At 36.6% G+C, this 21,920-nt stretch overlaps 1 protein-coding gene across 1 annotated transcript in view; it reads right to left on the reverse strand.

Moving 5' to 3' along the window:
- AQR (aquarius intron-binding spliceosomal factor) overlaps positions 1–21,920 on the reverse strand; it is a 112,565-nt gene that overhangs the window by 45,435 nt on the left and 45,210 nt on the right. The window contains exons 14-19 of the mRNA XM_024232417.3: positions 18,555–18,657; positions 16,509–16,629; positions 13,278–13,419; positions 8,381–8,559; positions 4,727–4,894; positions 2,354–2,523 (exon numbers count right to left, since the gene is read on the reverse strand). Coding sequence (XP_024088185.1) covers positions 2,354–2,523; positions 4,727–4,894; positions 8,381–8,559; positions 13,278–13,419; positions 16,509–16,629; positions 18,555–18,657 — 883 coding nt within the window. The remainder of the gene's footprint in view (positions 1–2,353; positions 2,524–4,726; positions 4,895–8,380; positions 8,560–13,277; positions 13,420–16,508; positions 16,630–18,554; positions 18,658–21,920) is intronic.

The raw sequence follows: 21,920 nt of genomic DNA on the forward strand, positions 1-21,920 counted from the left end.
TAACACAAAGCAGCAGAATGTGGTAAATAGTAAAGAATGTTACAAAATACAGTGGGAACAAAGTTCACAGTAAATGAGAGAGATGGATGCAGGGGACACTTAACATTAGGAAAGGTTTCATGGAGGAAAGTGGCATTTTTATTGAACTCAAGTAAAAGATTTGTGAAGGAGCTTTGATTTATTTCATCATGAATAGAAAGTCAAAGAAATGTTCTGAGAAGGAGAGTAAAATGATCAGTGTCACACAGTAGGAGGAAACATGAAAAACAGGTGACTGGCTATGAGGAGACTCAAGGGTAGACAAAGAGGAGGCTATTATAACTGTCTAGGCAAAAAATAAAGTATCCAGATTAGGATAGGTTGTACAAACTGGAAAAGAGAAAAGGCAGTAAGTGAGAGATGCTACACAGGTACATAATGAAACACGAAAGAAACCAAGAGAGCATTCTTTTTTTCCTAAACATAGGCAAGTTAATCATTCCCCCTCTTTCTTGGATCAGAAACTAAATGCCTCCTTTGAACTTTCAGGACACTTTTATCCACAGCCTTTTTATGGCTTTTGGCACCTTCTAACTGTTCATGGTAGGCATCTGTCTATATTTCTAGCTTCTCTAAAGGTATAAGTTGTGTCTGATTCATCTTCATAAGCTTCATCTTAGCACAATATCAGACTTACAGTAGGCACTAAACAGTCAAACAAATGAATATAAGAAAACAGTGTTTTAGTTTGCAGTGAAGTAACTGAGATTTATTTACTGAAAACTGACCAACTGTGACAGTCATAGGTACTATAAAACTTGGAAACTCTTAGATTTCTCCATCCTTCGATCACTCAATAGATGTTTATTAAGAACATACTATATAACAGGCACAGTTCTAGGTGCTAAGGATACGCTGGCAGACAAAACAAAAACCCTGTCCTCATAGACTTGCTTGCTTCATTGCTTTCTAATGAAGAATTCAGATATGTAACAAATGTATAATCATCAGTTATGATAAAGGCTCTGATGAAAAATAAAGGTAATAGGGTAGAGAATGATGAGAAGGGAAGATGCTACTTTAGGTAAGGTTGCCAGGGAAGGCTTCTCTTAGGAGGTGACATTGAAAAAGAGTTGCCCATGTCAGGTGAGGAAATGAACTATGTAAACACCTGGGGATAATTACCTAAGTGAAAGGAACACCATGTGAAAAGTCTTGGATTATTTTAAAAAAACAGCAAAAAGGGCAGTGTGACTGACATGGAGTGAATAAGGAAAAAGTGTTAGAAAATGATGTTGGAGAGGAAGCCAGAAGACAGATAATGAGAGAGCCTTTTGGATTATGGTAGGAACTTTCTAATGTGATGGGAAACCATTAAAGAATGTTAAGTGGGGGTATCAAATGAAGGTATACTTCACATTTTAAAAGGATTATTCAGCCATTATGTGGATATGTGTAAGGGGAGGAATAGACAAGAAAGGAGGCAGGGATGTGAGAGACAAAGGTGTCTTGGACGTGGCATCGGCAGAGGTGATGAGCTAATCAGACTTATAGATTAGAAGTAGAATATGAGACAAAGAGAAATCAAGGATATCTCCATTTGTGTTCAACAACAGGGAGAGATGAAGAACAAGTTCTGCTCTTCAAAAGATTTTAAAAAATCACAACAACAGGGTTACATAAAAGTAATAAAGTGATAGGAATGTCTAAGAAGTACTGCACTTCGGGAGAAAGAGAAAAGAAAGGCACTCTTTCTGCAAAAGCTACATATTATCAAATGCTAGAATTGTTCAATGTTTAAGTTTTATAATATAGTTTCAAATAATGGTTTTTAAAAACTATTCTTTACTAAAACTCTTCTCCCCACAGTTATTCTGAAAGTAGAACTTTGAGCCACCAAACCTCCCTTTCCTACTAATGAGTAAAAATATATTATATCATATAGTAATTCAGAGCCTTGAGGTTCCATATCTGTATTCTTAAAGTGACCTGGAAGTATACCTACTTTTGATTCAAAAAAGAAGCCCCAGTAAACAAGTAAGCAAGTTTTCTTCACTTCATAATAGGGCATTAACTGAGTACCTAATATAAAAAAAGCAGAAAAGGAGGTGGACCTTTAGCATAACACCTGGATTCATCTATATTTTCAGTTTTTAAACTCCTCAAAAGACAAAATAGATTTAACAAATCAATTTCTTTAAATTTTTATATTTCATCAATGTTAAAAGTTTAAGAGGACTGCTTACAGTAAAAATAAAAGCAGTCATTATTTTTTTCTTAACAAATCTTCCTCTAACCAAATATCTTTGTATTTATGTCATAAAAGTTACTTAAATTATGACATAGTACTTTTAGTTACATACACCCAAATTACCTTAAAGTTATTTTCCTTTGGTTTTCTCCTCATTATTATATTAAAAGTTTCATACACATCCTCTGCTCCATTTTGTATAGTATTGGTCATATCTTGTTGATACTGGTTTGGATCCAAAAACACTCTAAATGTCCTTGATTCTCCTCTAAGATTGGGTCTGGGTTCAGGTCCTGGACAATTTGAAAAAGTTTGTTAAATAAAATATATATTTTTTAAATATCAAAGTAAGTTAACAGTATTTCTTTTCTAGAAATGGTGAGTAGATGGTTCAGGCTTAACTCCAACCATTCTTCCCAAACTAGAATGCCCTCCACTCACCCACTTCAAATTCTAAGACGCTGAAAGTATTTTCTTCTTTCTCTAAATTCCTACTATTTCCTTCCATAGCAGTCATGTGATGTTTACAATGCAATGCCATGACTTGCAATAATTTGTACACACACTCAACTAAAATAGGAGCACTTAGAAGTCAAAGAACTTATCTTTACTTTTGTCACTCATAGCTCCCACTACTGCCTTACATATAGTAAGTATTCAATAAATATTTTCTAATTAAATATATGTATTTTAGAATTTAAGGCATAGTTTTCTACTCTTTAATTTGACAGAGGTTCATCACTTTTCTCATCCTTCCACATTCCATACCTAGTATAACCAGCATGAAAAGAAATTTCACATACACAGAAATGTAGGATACTAATGGTTGAAAGCCCAGAGCCTTTTCTTTCCTCTCTGACATATCTCCTCTTTTTTTGGGGGGGGTGGGGGGAAAGGGGGGTCTTAGGCCTCCAACTTTGGTTCCATTATGTGGCCTTATGCTTATTCCATCCATTTTCCACTCGCTTCTCCTATTTCCTCTTATTCTAGAGATAAATAATTTAATCATCAGCAGTTTAGCAATGATATAATCTCTAAACCACAGATGGCAGAAACTGAAGTTGCAAAAGAAGTTTAACAACCAAATTGTAAAATAAGCACTAGACATGTATGCAGTTACAATTTAATAATAAGTATTATAAAGGAAGTCAGGACAACAGAAGAAAGAATTTCAAAGGGGTAATAAGTGATACACATAAAAGATTAAATAACTGACTAATTTTGTAAAGCAGTATTTTTAAATGGGGTAAAGTTGGCATCTTATGCAAGATAATTCTTTCTTTTAGTTCTGTTCAGATGTTCAGCATCCTTGGCTTACAGTTACCTAATGCCAAGAGCCTGCCATTCCTCACCTCTATCCCAGTCATTTGAAAACCTAAATATCACTATGCATTTCCAAACGCAGGACAGTATTGTTCCCAGTTAAGAACCACCACTACAATTAATTAAAATAGTCAAATTTTTTTTTTTCTTTTTTCTTTTATTATTATTATTATTATTATTATTATACTTTAGGTTTTATGGTACATGTGCGCAATGTGCAGGTAAGTTACATATGTATACATGTGCCATGCTGGTGCGCTGCACCCACCAACTCGTCATCTAGCATTAGGTATAATTTAAGAAGAAAAAATATATCATTGAACACAAAAAAGCTTGGACAACTGTAAGAAATATTTAGAGTGTTTCTTAAAAAAAAAAAAATATTATAAAGTATTATATATTTTAAAAAGCTTTGAATAAAGATGATTTCAAAAGATCCTGTCCCAGAGTTCGAGACCAGCCTGGCCAACATGGTGAAACCCTGTCTCTACTAAAAATACAAAAATTAGCCAGGCACGGTGGCAGGCACCTGTAATCCCAGCTACTCAGGTGGCTGAGGCAGAATTGCTTGAACTTGGGAGGCAGAGGTTGCAGTGAGCCGAGATCGCGCCACTGCACTCCAGCCTGGTTGACAGAGCAAAACTCCATCCCGGGGGGAGAAAAAGAAAAAGATCCTGTCCTTTCCGATATCTAACACAGAAGTTTTGAAACTGGCTGGGTGTGGTGGTGGCTCATGTCTGTAAATCCCAGCACTTTGGGAGGCCGAGGCAGGTGGACTGCTTGATCTCAGGAGTTTGAGACCAGCCTGGGCAACATGGGGAAACCCCATCTCTACCAAAAACTACAAAAATTAACCGGGCATGGTCACATATGCCTATGGTCCCAGCTACTAGCAGGGCTGAGGCTGGAGAATCGCATGAACCCAGGAGGCAGAGGTTGCAGTGGGCCGAGATTGCCCACTGAACTCCAGCCTGTGTGACACAGTGAGAAACCATGTTACCTACATCTAAAACTGCATGGTAGGTACCCTACGCATATGTGATACAAAATCCTTTGTGTCAACTTAGTAGGTAAAACAACTAAAAAATATTACCTAAGAAGCAAAAAAGGGAAAAAGGCAAAGAAATTTATCCTTCTATACACATACTCTTTCAAAAATATAGGTCACCATACCATCTTCAATGACACGTCCTTTATCATCCAGCATGCCCTGAATTTCACAGCCTCTGACATAAACCAGGCCAACCTGCTCAATAAAAGGTCTCCTCCGGTCAAACTTAGTGCCATAAGGTTTTGTGGGACGTACGGTAATTAAAAAGCATACATCATGCTTACGAAGACCTGGTAAAATATAAAGACATTTTCATTTATTAGAATTTCATTGTTTTCAGTCTTTTTGTAGGCAAATTCTTATTTGCTTCTCTACCTCTTATCTTTGGTAGAGAGATACCATGAGTGACCAATGATTATTATCGCATTGTAACACAATTATGGGCTTTTCTATAATCTTTAATACTCAATATTTCATAGCATTAATTGAAATGAAAACCTCTTTATATTAAAATTAGAAACATTCATGCCAGAATATATTACTGAATAAGCCCTCCAAGTCATGCTACAGCTCCAAAATTGGATGTTCGTCATCATTCTTATTTTTAACATTCTTAATAAGTAACCAAAAATATGGCTGGCATATAATCCATCTATAGCATATTTAGCAGGTTTTTAATATCAGTTTAAACTATCTATCAGTGTCATTCCAAAGACAGCCTAATTGTATTTCACTAAAACAGGTCAACTCAAGAATAATTCATCAAGGCAAAAAAGTATTGTTTACAGATATGATCTTGAGAAAGATGGCTGAATATATACAGTTTCAGTTGGCAAATCGTGAACATTTTTATAAGTGAATGTCAAGAAATAGGAGACTTGTGCCAAAGTCCACAACTTCTTGGTCACTAGACCCAATAATGAACTCAAATGGCTTCCCAGCTCTATTAAAAGTAGAGAAACTGGAAGACAAGGATTATAAAATTAGACCTCACAGCATGTAATGCTACACCACTTAATCTTCATTCCATTTCTGATGTTTTTGTTAGCCATTATATGACATAAATGTAAATGTAAACAGTCTGCTTGCTCATAACCTTGTTAACAACAAACACAATGAAATCAAATCAACAATGTGGGTATATGGCTAATAGTACTGAAAATATTTTGGTTTGTCTTAATTGGGGGACTGGTTAGAGTATGGGTAAAGGTAGAAATAATAACTCTATTCATAATACTGACTTAATTATTTCCCAATAAATTCTATGCAAAGCAGCAAGAGAAGTAATGAGAATGAATGAGAACCATTCTACTCTCTGAGTTGTACTACCTGTGTGACGTCTGATCTGCACAGCTCATTAAAACTTCTAAGTCTTAAAGCCAAAGAAGTGGTCCTAAGAAGTCATTTATCCTCTCCCAAGATAGGAGTTACTTTTTGGCATCACTGAGGGATGACCTCTTGTTCCTTCCTAAAACAAACCACTTTACTCTGGGACATCTTAGATCCACATTTTTTTAAATCCTATATTTCAATGAGCTCAACTGTCTCTCTCCTTGCAACAATTTGTATCCACCCTATCCTAGCTGTGCTTTCTGGAGCAAATCTGGCATTTCCATTTCATGAATTCTGTTTCCTTAACTTTAAATGAGAATATTGAAGAAGAAAAGGGCTTGAGGTTCACACCTTTTCAAAGGGACAAAAGGAATGTTTTATGGTATTTAGTTTAATAATCTTTAAAATTTACTTGTATAAAACAATATTCGGCTGGGCACGGTGGCTCACACCTGCAATCCCAGCACTTTGGGAGGCTGAGGCCAGTGGATCACAAGAGCAGCCTGGCCTGGTGAAACCCCATCTCTACTAAAAATACAAAAAATTAGCCAGGCGTGGTGGCGGGTGCCTGTAATCCCAGCTACTCGGGAGGCTGAGGCAGAGAATTGTTTGAACCCGGGAGGTGGAGGCTGCAGTGAGCTGAGATTGTGCCATTTCACTCCAGCCTGGGCGACAGAGTGAGACTCTGTCTAAAAAAAAAAATATATCTATCTATCTATCTATCTATCTATCTATATATATATATATATATAAAATTGTTTACAGAATCTCTCCTTTTTGCTCCCATTTTCTATTTGGCTACCCTATCTGTGATCAATATAGGGGCTGGTTTTTGGCCCAGGCCTCCCAGAAAACACTTTTCTCTTCATCATACCCCAGATTATCACTCATCCCAAAACACCCTATTGTGCCCTATCTTGCCCATCAAAATGTACCCATTCCAGTTCTCATTCTACCAGAGGCTGATGTTTAAAAGAAAAAAAGACTGTCTCATGTCCTTCTGAAAGCAGTCAGTGATGGGGGAAGTGGCCTGTTTTTAAACATCCTTTTGTTTTCCTTAACACCAAAATGCAGACCTCTCATCTATAAATTCCTATAGAGTCCTTTAAAATAAACAAAATTCCAACCATTTACTACTTCTGGGGGTACCCAGTAAGTTATCTCAGTTTATTATCCACAGTGTTTAATATCTCCTTAAGCTTCAAGGAATAATAAATATGAGACCTTCTCCAGCAACTTAATGGCTTTCTCGAGGTTCAGCAATAATAAAGGTGCACATTATTCTAGATGAGTAATATACCAGGATGGAACTCTTTTGAAGGATACAAGGGTTATAAAACAATCTGTCACAAACTATACCCACTATGGTAGGCATTTGTTAAACATTTGGCTAGCTTTGTTGCTGGATTCCTTCAGAATTCTTTGATAATGATATAGCTCCCATGATTATAAACAGCTACACTGGTAGTAATAATTTCTGAAAACAGATCCATTAAGGGACTATCCCTTTCTTTCTGGCATGCCAAGAAGGTAAAAAGAGGTAAAACCTACTGACTACTGTTTCTCAAAACAGGGCATCAAGTAAGACCTCTCACAGGACAGCTGGGAGAAAAATCTAAAACTGCCTATTAGAAATCAGTTCATATGTCACTTCTGGCAGAGGTCTTATTGATGTTTTAACTCTATTGGACTTAGTAATTTTGAACATATCTGCCTCCAAAACAAATTAATTTTGACATGGAACTCTAATCCTTAAACTCTTGCCTAGCAAAAAATAGGAGGAATAACTCCTTTAATTTCTTTGCAATTATTATATATCCTTGACTACATTTGATTTCACTGACTCTTTATCCTTTCTGCCTTAGGTGCAAACAAACTATTATTTATTTCTGAACTGTTTGACTATAGCCCTGCCCACCCCCACATTCTTTTTAAGGCTTGCCTAATTTTTATTTTCCAAAAAGTGCATGCATTTCTATTTTTTTCACCCTTGGCTACTTTTATCTTTTGAAAAATAGCAATTTTCCTTACTGCTCTGCATGTTTGCATGTTATATGTGGGCTTTCTCCCTGCTCTTTGGTGAACACTAATATTTTTATTCTTTTATATTGATCCCACAAATCCATAAATATTATTTTGCTAAATTTAAGACTTAAAATGCTCTCCTCTAGGTTTTGCAAACTTCAGTTTTCAAAACTTTGATATGTACGCAATTTTATATTTTTTACTAAAATATTAAGATACCTAAATATTCTTGTATGATCCCTGGTATTTTTTAAACTAATAATTAGAAAAAAATTTGCTATTCTTTAAATCAAATTTCAAGGATAAAGCTTAATAAAAGCTTAAAAGGATAACATTTAGTAAAAGTACTTGGTTAATGCTCTAAGTGAAAGTTCATAACAAGGCAAAAGGTAATGTCACTTTTTGAAATACAAACTTACCTTCCCATTCATCTTTGATGTGATCTCTGACATTCAGATTTATGGTAACATCTGCACGAACTCGGGTTGGCCAGTTTTCACCTATGTTGGGTTTGGCCACTTCAACAACAGTGAAAGCCACAATGGGCTGGGCCATTCGCGCCCAACCACCAAACACTACACCGCCATATTCAGATTGCCTGAAACCAAAGAAATGGATGATTACTCAAACAAAAAATAATCTATCCCCAACTTTTAGACAAGTTAAAACCAGTAAGTAGGAATACTGTTCAGTTAGTATTTAAGTCCTAATATTAGTAACCGTTATTTCTTAACTAAAAAAAAAAAAAAAAAAAAAAACCTTTATCTCTCAAAGTATACAAAGTATATATGATAGCATGAAACAGGGATATGATAGCATGAAACAGGCAAACATGGTCCAGAAAAGAAACAGAAGTAGAGGAACGTCTCCTCCCGTACCTAAGAAAAAAGCTAACCCTATGTACATAAGAGCATTCTGGGGCTAAGCCATTTTATCAAAGAAATAAATAATCCAGCACACTTAGTTTTATTTCAGCTTTATTAAGGTATATTTGATAAATAAAAATTGTATATAGTTAAGGAATACAATGTGATGTTTTAAACTATGTATACACTGTGATATCATTACCAACCCAGTTATCATTTTTTGTGTGTGTGGTAAGAATACTTAAGATCAATCCTGGCAAGTTTCAAGTACATAAAACATTAATTATAGTCACTATGCTTTACATTAGATCTCCAAACTTATGTATCTTGTAACTGAAAGTTTAGACCCTTTGACCAATATGACCCCATTTCCCCCACCCACAACCTGATAACTGCCCTTCTACTGCTTCTATGAATTTGCCTTTCTTAGATTCCATATGTAAAGTGAGATCATCAGTTTTTGTCTATCTGTATCTGGCTTAATACATTTAGCATAAGGTACTCTGGGTTTCTCCATGTTGTCAAAAAAAGGATTTCCTTCTTTTTAAAAGGTGAATCATATCCCATTGTGTGATTGTGTGTTTTTATGTATGTACACACACACCACATTTTCACATTTTATCCATTCAGCCCTTAAGTTGTTTCCACATCTTGGTTATTGTGAATAATGCTGCAATGAACACAAGAGTGCAGACATCTCTTTGGGATAGTGATTTTATTTCCTTTGGATAAACATTCAGAAGTGGGTTTGCTGGATCATGCGATAGCTCTGTTTTTTAATTTTTTGAGGAACCTTCATACTGCTTTCCATAATGGCTGTACTAATTGACATTCCCACCAATAGTGTATAAGAGTTCCCTTTTCTCCACATCCTTGTAAACACTTGTTATCTTTTGACTTTTGATAACAGCCATTCTAACAGGTGTGAGGTTTGAATATCTCATTGTGGTTTTGATATGCATTCCCTTGATGATTAGTGATGTTGAACACCTTTTCATCTATCTGTCTTTTGTATGTCTTCTTACAAAAAATAGTATTGAAGTCCTTCACCCATTTTTTATTGGGTTATTTGGTCTTCTGCTATTGAGTAATATGAGTTCCTTACATATTTTGGATATTAACTTCTAATCAGATACATGGTTTGCAAATATTTTCTTCCATTATATAAGGCTGCCTTTTCATTTTGTTGACTGTTTCCTTTGCTGTGCAGAAACTTTTCAGTTTGATGTGGTCACTACTTACTTAATTTTGCTTTTGTTCCCTGTGCTTTTGGTATCACCCAAAAATCACTGCCAAGACCAATGTTATGGAGCTTTTCCCCTATGTTTTCTTCTCAGAGTTTCATGGGTTCAGGTCTTACGTTAAAATCTTCAATCTACCTTCAGTTAGCTTTTGTGTATCATGTAATATAGGGATCCTATTTAATTTTTTTACAAGTAGATATCCAGCTTTCCCAAGACCATTTTCCTTTCCCCATTGTATACTCTTGGCACATACATCGAAGATTAAATGGTTGTACAAGTGTGGGTTTACTTCTGGGCTTTCTGTTCTCTTTTGTTGGTCTATGTGTTTTTATGCCAGTACCATACTGTTTTGACCACTGTAGCTTTGTAATATAATTTGAAATCAGGAAGTATGATGTCTCCAGCTTTGTTCTTCTTGATCAAGATTGCTTTAGCTATTCAGGGTCTCTTCATGTTACAAATTGGCAGCTTTTTATTTCAGCTTGGAGAACTTCCCTTAGCATTTATTGTAAAGCAGTCTAGTGGTGATAAACTCTCTCAGTTTTTGTTCTCTTCTGTTTTTCTGTCTTTATTTCTCTTTCATTTCTGAAGGACCTCTTTACTTAATTTTATTTTATATTGTTATCCTTTTATCCTCTTCATAAAGACCGTTTCAATTGTTAATATTTTATTTTCTATATTTTAAGTACTTCTATAAGCTGTTTCAAATACATTTTAGGACAAGCTATAATTTCAAAAAAAATTAAAAACAAGCAAACAAATAATATCTATGCAAAAACCTCCTTTAGAGCATATTTAAATCATTTAAAAGATGCTGCTATGGATTGGAAGGAAAAAAAAACAAGCTAGTTGTAATAACCAGAACCACTAACATCCCAATGCCGATTCTTTCTTCTTATGTCAGTCTAACTAGTCTTTAGTTTTTATATTAAAAAGTTGTATTTGGGAAATATGTAACATAAAAACTGAAGCAACACTCCAAAGTTAGGAAGTACTGCAGAATACGACATATCTACAAAGATAAACTGCCTCCTATGTAAAGACTTTATGTCACAACAAAAAATTGTAGAACTTCATAACATCAAAAAGAGAAACTAATTAAAAACAAAGTTCTGCAATCAATGGCTTGGTTAGTATTGGGACAATGTCTAAAAGGAATTACTTAGTGGCTAAACCCTTGTGAAACAACTTGCTATCACCTCCTCCATTTTTTACAGCTTTAATGCAGTATAATTTACATTACCATAACATTTATCCACTATAAATATACAAGTCCATAGTTCTCAGTAAATTTACAGAGTTGTGCATCCATCACCACAAAATTCAGTTGTGGAACATTTCCATCATCTTTAAAAAGATCCCTCTTGTCCAGTTGCAGTCAATCCCTGTTACCAAACCCAAGCAACCACTAATCTACTCCCCTTACCCCTTTCTCTTCTTATAAAATCTACTTGAAGCATGAAAAAGTATAGATCTCCGGCCCTTAAGCACATCCTCTCTTACTGCTGGTTAGTGGGCTTCAGCACCCGGAAAACATAGTCATTGGAGCCACGTAATGAGTAAAAATGCCTCTGTTAGTTTTCATCTTCAAGATATATGAAACAGAAGCCTGGCCCTGTTTCAGGTTTCAACATTTTTAATAATTTTCAATGATGGGCATTAAAAATGTAAGTTTAGAAAAATCTATTATTACAAATGTGAATGAATTAACTCCAAAAAGTGACATTTTCTTCCCCAGCCAGAAAATGGTATAATTAAAAAAAATTTTTTTATTAATAGACCAAAAGAACTCAAAGTATTTTTGTTGCACTTGGCATTTAAGTAAAATATAAATGAATTCTATTTGTTGAACTGCCAGTTAATAAATCCCTAGTTTGCAAAATGGCCAAAATTAGGCCCAGAATCTGAGCATATAAACTCAAGGTAACCGTAAATTGTAAAGAAGTTTTCTGATCAATCCCTCCCCCAGGGTGCAAACAATGGGCAACAATTTCAGCAAAGCTGTGGGCAGGAATGATCAGCCAGTGGGTATACAAATTTCACAGTGTTTGCCTGCCTACTGACTCAACTGATTATTAAGTCAAAAATGCTTTGTGTTGTATTTTATAGTCTCACCCAGAATAACTTTTCACATAATAATTAAAAAATAGAACTCTCTATGAAATAAAACATAGAAGTGAAAAAATAGATCATAATCACAGTGTCTGTGGTAGCTCTCTATAATTAGTAAGCAGAAGCCTGGAAGATACCTGCATCAGTTCACATTCCAAAGCTGTTCAGCTTTTCACATAAAATGCAGTATAATCGTGTATGTATACATGGTGTCCTATTATATAATGTAATAAAAATCCATCTCATAGTATTTTACTCATTTATAATCACTTGTGATGTATAACTTACATCTATCAATTTCATACTTCGAATGAAATAGTGAATGAAGAGCATTTGCCTAAAGTCAGCCACATCTATAAAAGTAAATCAACCTTACAAATTCTTGTAATGCAGAGCTGCTACAATTACCAGAATGAAAGACTTTTCTTAGCTAAAGGAATTCCAGACATGAGCTAGCAGGTGGGAAGTGGAGTTTATGCAGAAGAATTCCTCAAATAACAAGACCAACTCAACTGGCCCTAAAAGTAAATCCTGGTGATTTACTTTCTTCCACAGAATCTATAGGTAGAGAGACAGAGAAGATTTTCTAATGTACAACCCCAGGCAATGTGAGGCAACAGCCCTAATCCTCTCTCCATTCCCCTAGAGAGGCTGCCTGAGAATACTGTGGCAACAGTGATGAGTAGCTGGATTAATGGAACACCCCTTTATCATAAGCTTCCTCCAGGACTTAAACTGTCCTGACCTAGTACGGGCCTGCTTGGCCAACCCCTAGCCTTCCAATCGGCCTTTAAGTAAGGTCTGACCTACTCCGTCTACATTTCCCCTTTCCCTTCTTGAGCATGATGACTTCTTCTCCCTTATCCCCAGTCTCCCATTCCCATTCCCAAGTACCCAGATATGTGATTTATATTTTAGCAATTTTGATGTATGTTAATTCACATTTAAAAATGTCTCAAAGAGTAAATATCTCCTATTTTAGAGGGCACTTTTGTGCCAGTATATTATTTCTAAATATACTTATAAGGTTTCTGACAGAAGTTTATCAGTCACTGTTTGCGTCTCTTCATTACAGGTGGAACCAATTTACTAACCATGGCTTCATTCTGCTGACACTATCTTCAATGTCCTGCCGAATTTCATAAGTTGATTCTAAGCGGAAGAGGTTAAAGTTCCTTAGCAGGTAGTCATGAAGAGTCAAAAACTGCAAATTCAATTTGGGAAGAGCAAGACAACCTGAAAAGGAAAAAAAGATCCATATTTGAACTCTTCTTTTTTTTTTTTTTTTTTTTTGAGACGGAGTTTCGCTCTGTCGCCCGCACAATCTCATCTCACTGCAACCTCTGCCTCCCAGGTTCAAGCCATTCTCCTGCCTCAGCCTCCTGAATAGCTGGGATTACAGGCACCTGCCATCACACCTGGCTAATTTTTTGTGTTTTTAGTAGAGACAGGGTTTCACTATGTTGGCCAGGCTGGTCTTGAACCCCTGACCTCGTGATCCGCCCACCTCGGCCTCCCAAAGTGCTGAGATTACAGGCGTGAGCCACTGCGCCCAGCCTGAATTATTCTTTTAATCAGACATTTGCTCTCTGTATTAAAAAACTGGCACCTCAAAACTAAGAATCTAACGAATGCCTGAAATGCAGCATATCTGGTAACAACTTATTTTTGTTTTCACACAGATGTTAAAACCAGATTAATAAATGTTGGCTATTAAGAATTAGGGGTGAGGCCGGGCACGGTGGCTCACGCCTGTAATCCCAGCACTTTGGGAAGCCGAGGCCGGTGGATCACCTGAGGTCAGGAGTTTGAGACAGCCTGGCCAACATAGTGAAACCCCATCTCTACTAAAAATACAAAATATTAGCTGAGTGTCATGGTGGGTGCCTGTAATCCCAGCTACTCAGGAGGCTGAGGCAGGAGAATCACTTGAACCCAGGAGGCAGAGGTTGCAGTAAGCCAAGATCATGTCCTTGCACTCCAGCCTGGGCAACAAGAGCAAAACTCCGTCTCAAATTAAAAAAAGAGAGAGAATTGGGGTGAAGGATGAGTTTTATTAATACATGTAATCTGCATATGAGTGATCTGTATGTAAACAGTACTCCTTCAAAGTATTTAAAGATACTTGTACTAACAGTCTCAAGTAGTTTAAAACTTCTTCCCTTATCACCTAATTTATATTTGGCAAAATACTGAAGTGAATAATGTTACCATAAATTTAGCCCATGACAAAATTTAGCATGAACACCGAATTATTATGTTACATTGCATAAATCAATCTCCAATGATTATTATTGTGCTCTGAACTTGCCTTCCGGCTAAACTTTAAGGACAAGACATTGTTTGTCTGTTATTCCAGACTCCCCCTTTTCATTATTCTCACTTAACACTATTTCTCTTAGACAATAAGTGACTACTGAGCTGCAATATCAAAAAGGTTTTAAAAAATCCCAGAACACATTTTACTGATAAGTCATAGTCTCATCATTGTTGCCCATACTACCAAAAAAATAATAAACTTAAATACAACAAATATTGATGTACAAAATTTAACATTATTTATATTAGTAAATTCTGACTTGTAATCTAACTCAATTTCTTTCAATAGCACATTTTTATTTAAAAAAATGACAATTAAAATGTCACCACTTTTCAACACTCACTGAATTAACAAATCTAAGTGTTAAGTATCAATAGCTACTAACAGCACAAAAAAAGAGACAAGTAGATAGTATGTGCCTCCTGATGAAAGAACACACCACCACCAAGAATCTTGCCAAGGATAACCTTAGCCTGATCAAGCCTTTGCAAAAGGTGGTACTAATTTGCAAGAAAAATAAAGAACAGAGGAACATGCTGCAACATACCATACCATGAGTATTCAATCAGAAAAAATCTATAGACTATGGGAACTCTACGATTAAACAACTCAAGTTCTTCAGCAGGAAAAAAAAAAAAAAGAAAGAAAGAAAAAAAAAAAGGAATGTATAGAAGGTACCAGTAAAGTAAAAGACTTTTTTTTAATGAAACCTGTAACCACCTTGTCAGCTATCCCAGAATCCTCCCATGTGCCCTTTCCTGGTTACAGCTTCTTCCCTTTACCTGAAAGTAACTATTTTCTGACTTTTATAGCAATCACTATCTTGAATTTCTTTATAGCTTTATCATCCAGGTGTGCATCCCTAGACATGAGAAAGCAACATATTAACCACTGTAAGAACATAAAAAGATATGAAGACTGCCTTTGTTCTGAAATCTAGCACAATATTAGTGCACTGGGTCTATCGGAGTTATGGCTCTAGGATATGTCTTAGAGTAACCATTTTAAGTAAATATATCAATACTTATACTTGTGATGTCTTTAAAACAGTCACATTTCTTCTACTAATGATGCCATTGTTCAAAAAATGTCCTGAAATTTCTTTTGAAATATACCTTCAAAGTATATCTGAATGCACTTTTGCATATACTCAGTTGTGGCAAATTCTCATCCTCAGAGGATGAGTGAAAAGTGTTTAGATCTAAATCTGGGGAAATAAGTGAACAAACCAGGCAATACCATTTTGGATCAACACTAAGGGTTTACTATCAATAAATGATAATGTCTTTTTTTTGGTGATCATTACCTGGCTTTACATAGAATTTAAAAGAGCCCCTAAAAAAAAGCCTTTGAAAAACAAAAGCTCTATGAAACACAGCCTATCATAGTGACAAAATGAAGGCTATACTTCATGCATTATCAGGTCTCCTTGAAAACAGTCTTATGGTCAGGTGCAGTGGTTCACACCTGTAATCCCAGCACTTTGGTAGGCTGAGGTGGGCAGATCGCTTGAGCTCAGGAGTTCGAGACCAGCCTGAGCAACATGGGGAGACCTTGTCTCTACTAAAAAAAAAAAAAAAAAAAAAGCTGGGTGTGGTGGTGCACGCCTGTGGTCCCAGGTACTCGGGAGGCTGAAGTGGGAGGATTACTTGAGCCCAGGGACAGAGGCTGCAGTGAGCTGAGACTGCAGCACTGCACTCTAGCCTGGGTGACAGAGCAAGACCCTGTCTCACACTAACAAACAAAAAAACCAAAACAGTCTTAGGGCTTTATGGTCATATTTTTCACAGGGTGATATGTGTATAGTTAAATTTAATAAAAACCCTTAGTGCTAAAGCATTCAAAATACTAAATCTTTTCTAGCTTCTAAAGTTAACTTCTGGGCACCAGGAAATTATCCTAATGTACAGAGTGGACTGAACTACATTGTCTATAATTGCCAATTATATATGATAAATCTGAAATTGTTTGATTGTACAGCTGAATCCATATTTCTTTACCATACCTTCTCCAGAATAGTACTCAGTTGGGACAATATTTTCATCCCATATAATTTTCTCAGTTGGATACAAAGGCATCTGGTTCAACTGCTGAATCTGAGAAATTCGACGTTCATGACGAGATACCTAAAAGAAAGGAAACAAGTTCATGCAGAAGGTTAGAAGTATCTTTTTTCAATCAAAATAATTTATGGAAGAAGTTTCATGCCTAAAAGTTATTATAGCAGTTCAACAAGAGATTTTTTTTTTCTTTTCCTATTTTCTCCATAGATCAAAGATGAGAAACGAACCAATGGTGATGGTCTTTGGAATCAGGCAGACCTGAGCTCAAATCCCAGCTCCTCTACTTATGAGTACTGTAAAAGCCGGGCACGTTACTTTAACCTTCCTAACCTTAGTTTCCTTTTCACTAAAACAGATAAAGTGCCACACATCTCAAGTTTCCAATGAAATATTATGAAATAGTGTCAAAGTCCCTGGCACATGCCAAGGGTTTAAAAACCATGACACTTAGCATTAATCAATGTAGGAAAAAATAGGAGCTCTAGGTTTTGGACTATAGTTTTCATTCCTTATACTAACTAGCTATACCATCTGGGAAAGTTTATTAATCTATCACCCTAGTCTTCTCACTTTATGTTCCTTTCCATGATGACCTCTGTGTACCCTTAATATTAATAATCTATCTCAAATATGAAAACAAGTGTTACACTGGGTGCAGTGGCTCACGCCTTTAATCCCAGCACTTTGGGAGGCTGAAGTGGGTGGATCACCTGAGGTGAGGAGTTCAAGACTAGCCTGACCAACACGGTGAAACCCCGTCTCTACTAAAAATACAAAAATTAGCTGGGCGTGGTGGCGCACACCTGTAATCCCAGCTACTCAAGAGGCTGAGGCAAGAGAATTGCTTGAACCCAGGAGGCAGAAGTTGCAGTGAACCGAGATTGTGCCATTGCACTCCAGCCTGGGGGACAGAGTGAGACTCCATCTCAAAAAAAAGAAAAAGAAAAAGAAGTGTTTATCTAATAATGCTAAAATGACATATTCTTAAAACGTATCACATTCTCTTCAATGAAGATAGTATAATTATAGAAAAAAAATCATGATATCTAAACAATATGTATGTTTTAACTTTTTAATCATAAATTGAATATTAGGAGAATCCAAAGCCTGGGGAAATCCTTTAGAAAAGGGAGGAAACAAAACATAATGTTGTAGCACTATACATTTTAAAAATTATTTTCTTTTGTTGGATCTATTTAAATTTTAGGAATAAAATTCTAGCCACGAGACCTTAATAGGCACAGGATCAACGTTATCCTCAAACTTATTTTCCATTAGAATTCCTGAAAACAGGTTGGGCATGGTGATTCATGCCTGTAACCCAACACTTTGGGAGGCTGAGGTGGGTCAATCACTTGAGGCCATGAGTTCAAGACCAGCCTGGCCAACGTGGTGAAACTATCTTCTACTCGAAATACAAAAATTAGCTGGGAGTGGTGGCACACATCTGTAATACCAGCTACTTGGGAGGATGAGGCACGAGAATCACTTGAAGCTGGGAGGCAGAGGTTGCGGTGAGCTGAGATCACGCCACTGCACTCCAGCCTGGGCGACAGAGAGAGACTCGGTATCAAACAAACAAACAAACAAAAAAACAAAAAAAGAATTCCTGAAAAAAATCCTCATTTCTTTCTATTGCAGAGTTATTAATTCCAAAAACCTTACTCATGAGAGGTTTTACATTGTCAGAAAATAGCACAGGAATTTTTAGGAATTGAAAGAGACAATGAAAAGTGATTTTGCATATAAATACTTGCTAATAGAATTATTCATCCAGAAAGTAGTTTGAAGAGATAAAATACTTGAGTAAAGAAATTCAAAAGATGAGAAAACAAAAAATCAAATGATAATACAATTCCAAAAACAAAATGGGAATTATCCACCTAATCTTTGGCCCACAAAAAAATCTATATGAACCTACATCTTTAAGAATGACTTTAAAAGGCAGGGAAAACCACATGCAAAATTCAGAGAACATTAATATTTACCAGCAATTCTAGAAGAAATTCTTTATCAAAAGTTGTGTCTTCATTTTTAGGAAGAGTTGGCAACAAGCAGAGGTATGATGCCACCTGGTGGAGTGTGTTTGAACTGCAGAATAGAGAACAATATTTCATTCATAGTAACTCACTTCACTTCATTTTTGAAACATGTATTTTTACAAATAGCTTAAAAAACAAATATAATACTATGACATGGGCAGCAAATATCAAAAACCAGCAATGAAAATTAAGGCTTTAGTGCAGGGTTCTCAAAATATTTTCTGCAAACCTCTCATTGTACCCAAGATCCTTCTGGGCAGTCCCCAAGAACACTTTTAAATATTAATACTGGCCGGGCACGGTGGCTCAGGACTGTAATCTCAGCCCTTTGGGAGGCCGAGGCAGGCGGATCCCGGAGTCAGGAGATCGAGACCATGCTGGCTAACATAGTGAAATCCCATCTTTACTAAAAATACGAAAAATTAGCCGGGCGTGGTAGTGGGCGCCTGTAGTCCCAGCTACTTGCGAGGCTGAGGCAGGAGAATGGCGTGAACCCGGGAGGCGGAGCTTGCAGTGAGCCGAGATCGCGCCACTATACTCCAGCCTGGGCGACAGAGCGAGACTCCGTCTCAAAAATAAAAATAATAATACTAAGACATTGTTTCACAGTTTTATTTAAGAATGTCCTTGATGAAGCAGTAAAAAAAATTAATACTATTAAATTTGGACTCGAGCACCCGTTTTATTTCAAATTCTGTGACAAAATGGAAAGTACATATTTTGCACACAACTTTTACTTTAAAAAACAACGAACTGTTGGACGGGGTGCAGTGTCTCACACCTGTAATCCCAGTACTTTGAGGCCGAGGTGGGCGGATCACAAGGTCAGGAGTTTGAGATCCACCTGGACAACATGGTGAAACCCCGTCTCTACTAAAAATACAAAAATTAGCCAGGCGTGGTGGTGAGCGCCTGTAGTCCCAGCTACTCAGGAGGCTGAGGCAGGAGAATCGCTTAAACCCAGGAGGCAGAGGTTGCGGTGAGCCGACATCGTGCCACTGCACTCCAGCCTGGGCAAAAGAGCAAGACTCCATCTCAAAAAAGAAAAAAAAAATGACAAACTGTTTATACCAGCCTTGGACAAATGGCCAGTTTTTTTTTCAAATTTCAAATTTTGAATGAAATAAGACTATAATTTCAAGGAAAACAACTATCAGTATTTGCTGTCAATGATAAAATTTGAACTTCCGCGTGAACGTGAAAAATTAGAATTTTGGAAAACGTATTCGCCACCATGAGCTTCACAGCTTTCCACTATTTAACTGGTTTCATCACCTCCCCAAAATCCCTTATGCTAATTTATAGCAAATCCTCCTCTCCATCCCAGCCCAGCAACCATAATCAGTTTTCTATTTGTAATTTTGTCTTTTCCAGGAGGTCAAATAAATGGAATCACACATTAGGTAGTCTTTTTTCTTGTTTGTTTTTTGAGACAAGTCTCACTCTGTCGCCCAGACTGGAGTGCAGTGGCATGATCTCAGCTCACTGTCACCTCCACCTCCCAGGCTTAAGCAATCCTCCCACCTCAGCCTCCCGAATAGGTGGAACCACAGGTGCCCACCACCACATCCAGCTAAATTTTTGTATTTTTGGTAGAGACGAGGTTTCACCATGTTGCCCAGGCTGGTCTCAAACTCCTAAGCTCAAGTGATCTGCCTGCCTTGGCCTCCCAAAGTGCTGGGATTACATGTGTGAGCCACCATGCCTGGTCTTAGGTAGGTAGTCTTTTGAATGGCTGCTTTTACTTAGCATAATGCATTTGAGCATTTGAGATTCACCCACACTGCATATTTATCTGTAGTTGGTTCCTTTATGTTGCTGAGCAATATTTCATGATATGGCTGTATCACAGTATGTTTATTCATTCAACAGTTGAGGGATATTTGTGTAGTCCAGTTTTTGACAATTTTGAATAAAGCAACTATATTCATTTTTGTACATATTTTTGTGTAAACATAAGTTTTCAGTTTTCTTGAATATATCTGTAAGTGGAAAACACTGGATCATAATGTTAAGTTCATGTTTACCTTTATAAAAAACTCAAATTTTTCCAAAGTGGCTATCCCACTTTGAATTCCCACCAGCAATTATGAGAATTCCAATTGCTCCACATCCTTGCCAAGAGTCAATATTATCCGTTTTGGGGTTTTTTTTTTTTTTTTTTTTTTTTTTGGTTTTGTTGAGACAGGGTCTTGCTCTGTCGTCCAGGCCGAAGTACAGTGGCATGATCATAGCTCACTGCAGCCTCGATCTCCTGGGCTCAAGCAATCCTCCTATCTCAGCCTCCTGAGTAGCTGGGATTACAAGCATGTGCCACCACGCCTGGCTAATTGTTTTGATTTTTTAGTAGACAAGTGATCCTTCCGCCTCAGCCTCCTAAAGTGCTGGAATCACAGACGTGAACCATTGTGCCTGGCCTTATCAATTTAAAAAAAAAAAAAAATTCTAATAGGTATGTAGTATCTTCTTATGGTTTAAATTTGTATTTCCCCAATGACTAAACATGTTAAGCACCTTTCCATGGGCTTATTGACATCTATCTACCTACTTTGGTCAAGTGTCTGTTCAAATCTTTTGTCACCTGTAAATTGTTTTATTATTATAGGAGTCCCCCCTTATCTGTGGTTTCACTTTCCATAATATCAGTTACTCATGGTTGACCAGAGTCTGGAAATAGTTAAGTAGAGTAGAGTAAGATATCTTGAGAGAGAGACCACATTAGCATAACTTTTATTATAGTATATTGTTATAACTGTTCTCTTATTATTATTGTTGTTAATCTCTTACTGTGCCTACTTCATAGCTTTATCACAGGTTTTTACATTACATGTAAAAACACAGTATATATAGGGTTCAGTACAATCTACAGTTTCAGGCATCCACTGGGGTTCTTGGAACACATCCCCTGCAGAAAGTAGGGGACTACTGTATTGAGTTCTGAGATTTCTGGATACCATTCCTTCATCAAATACCTATTTAGCCAATATTTTCTCCTAGGCTGTAGCCTGTTTTTTTATTCTCTTATCAATGTCTTTCAAAGAGCAGAAGTCTCTTAGTTTTAATCAAGTCCAATTCATCATTTTTTTTTCCATTATGGATTGTGCTTTGGTGTCTATAGAAATCTTTGCACAAACCACGATCACAAACATTTTCTCCCATATTTCCTAGAAGTTTTAATTTTGACATTTAGGTCTATAATCCATTTTGAGTTAATTTATGTATATGATGCAAGGTATGGGTCAAGGTTCATACTTTGCATATGGATATCTAATTGTTTCAGCACCATTGATGAAATCCTTTCTCTACTGAGTT

The sequence above is a fragment of the Pongo abelii genome, chromosome 16, assembly GCF_028885655.2.
Source record: "Pongo abelii isolate AG06213 chromosome 16, NHGRI_mPonAbe1-v2.0_pri, whole genome shotgun sequence".
Lineage (NCBI taxonomy): Eukaryota > Metazoa > Chordata > Mammalia > Primates > Hominidae > Pongo > Pongo abelii.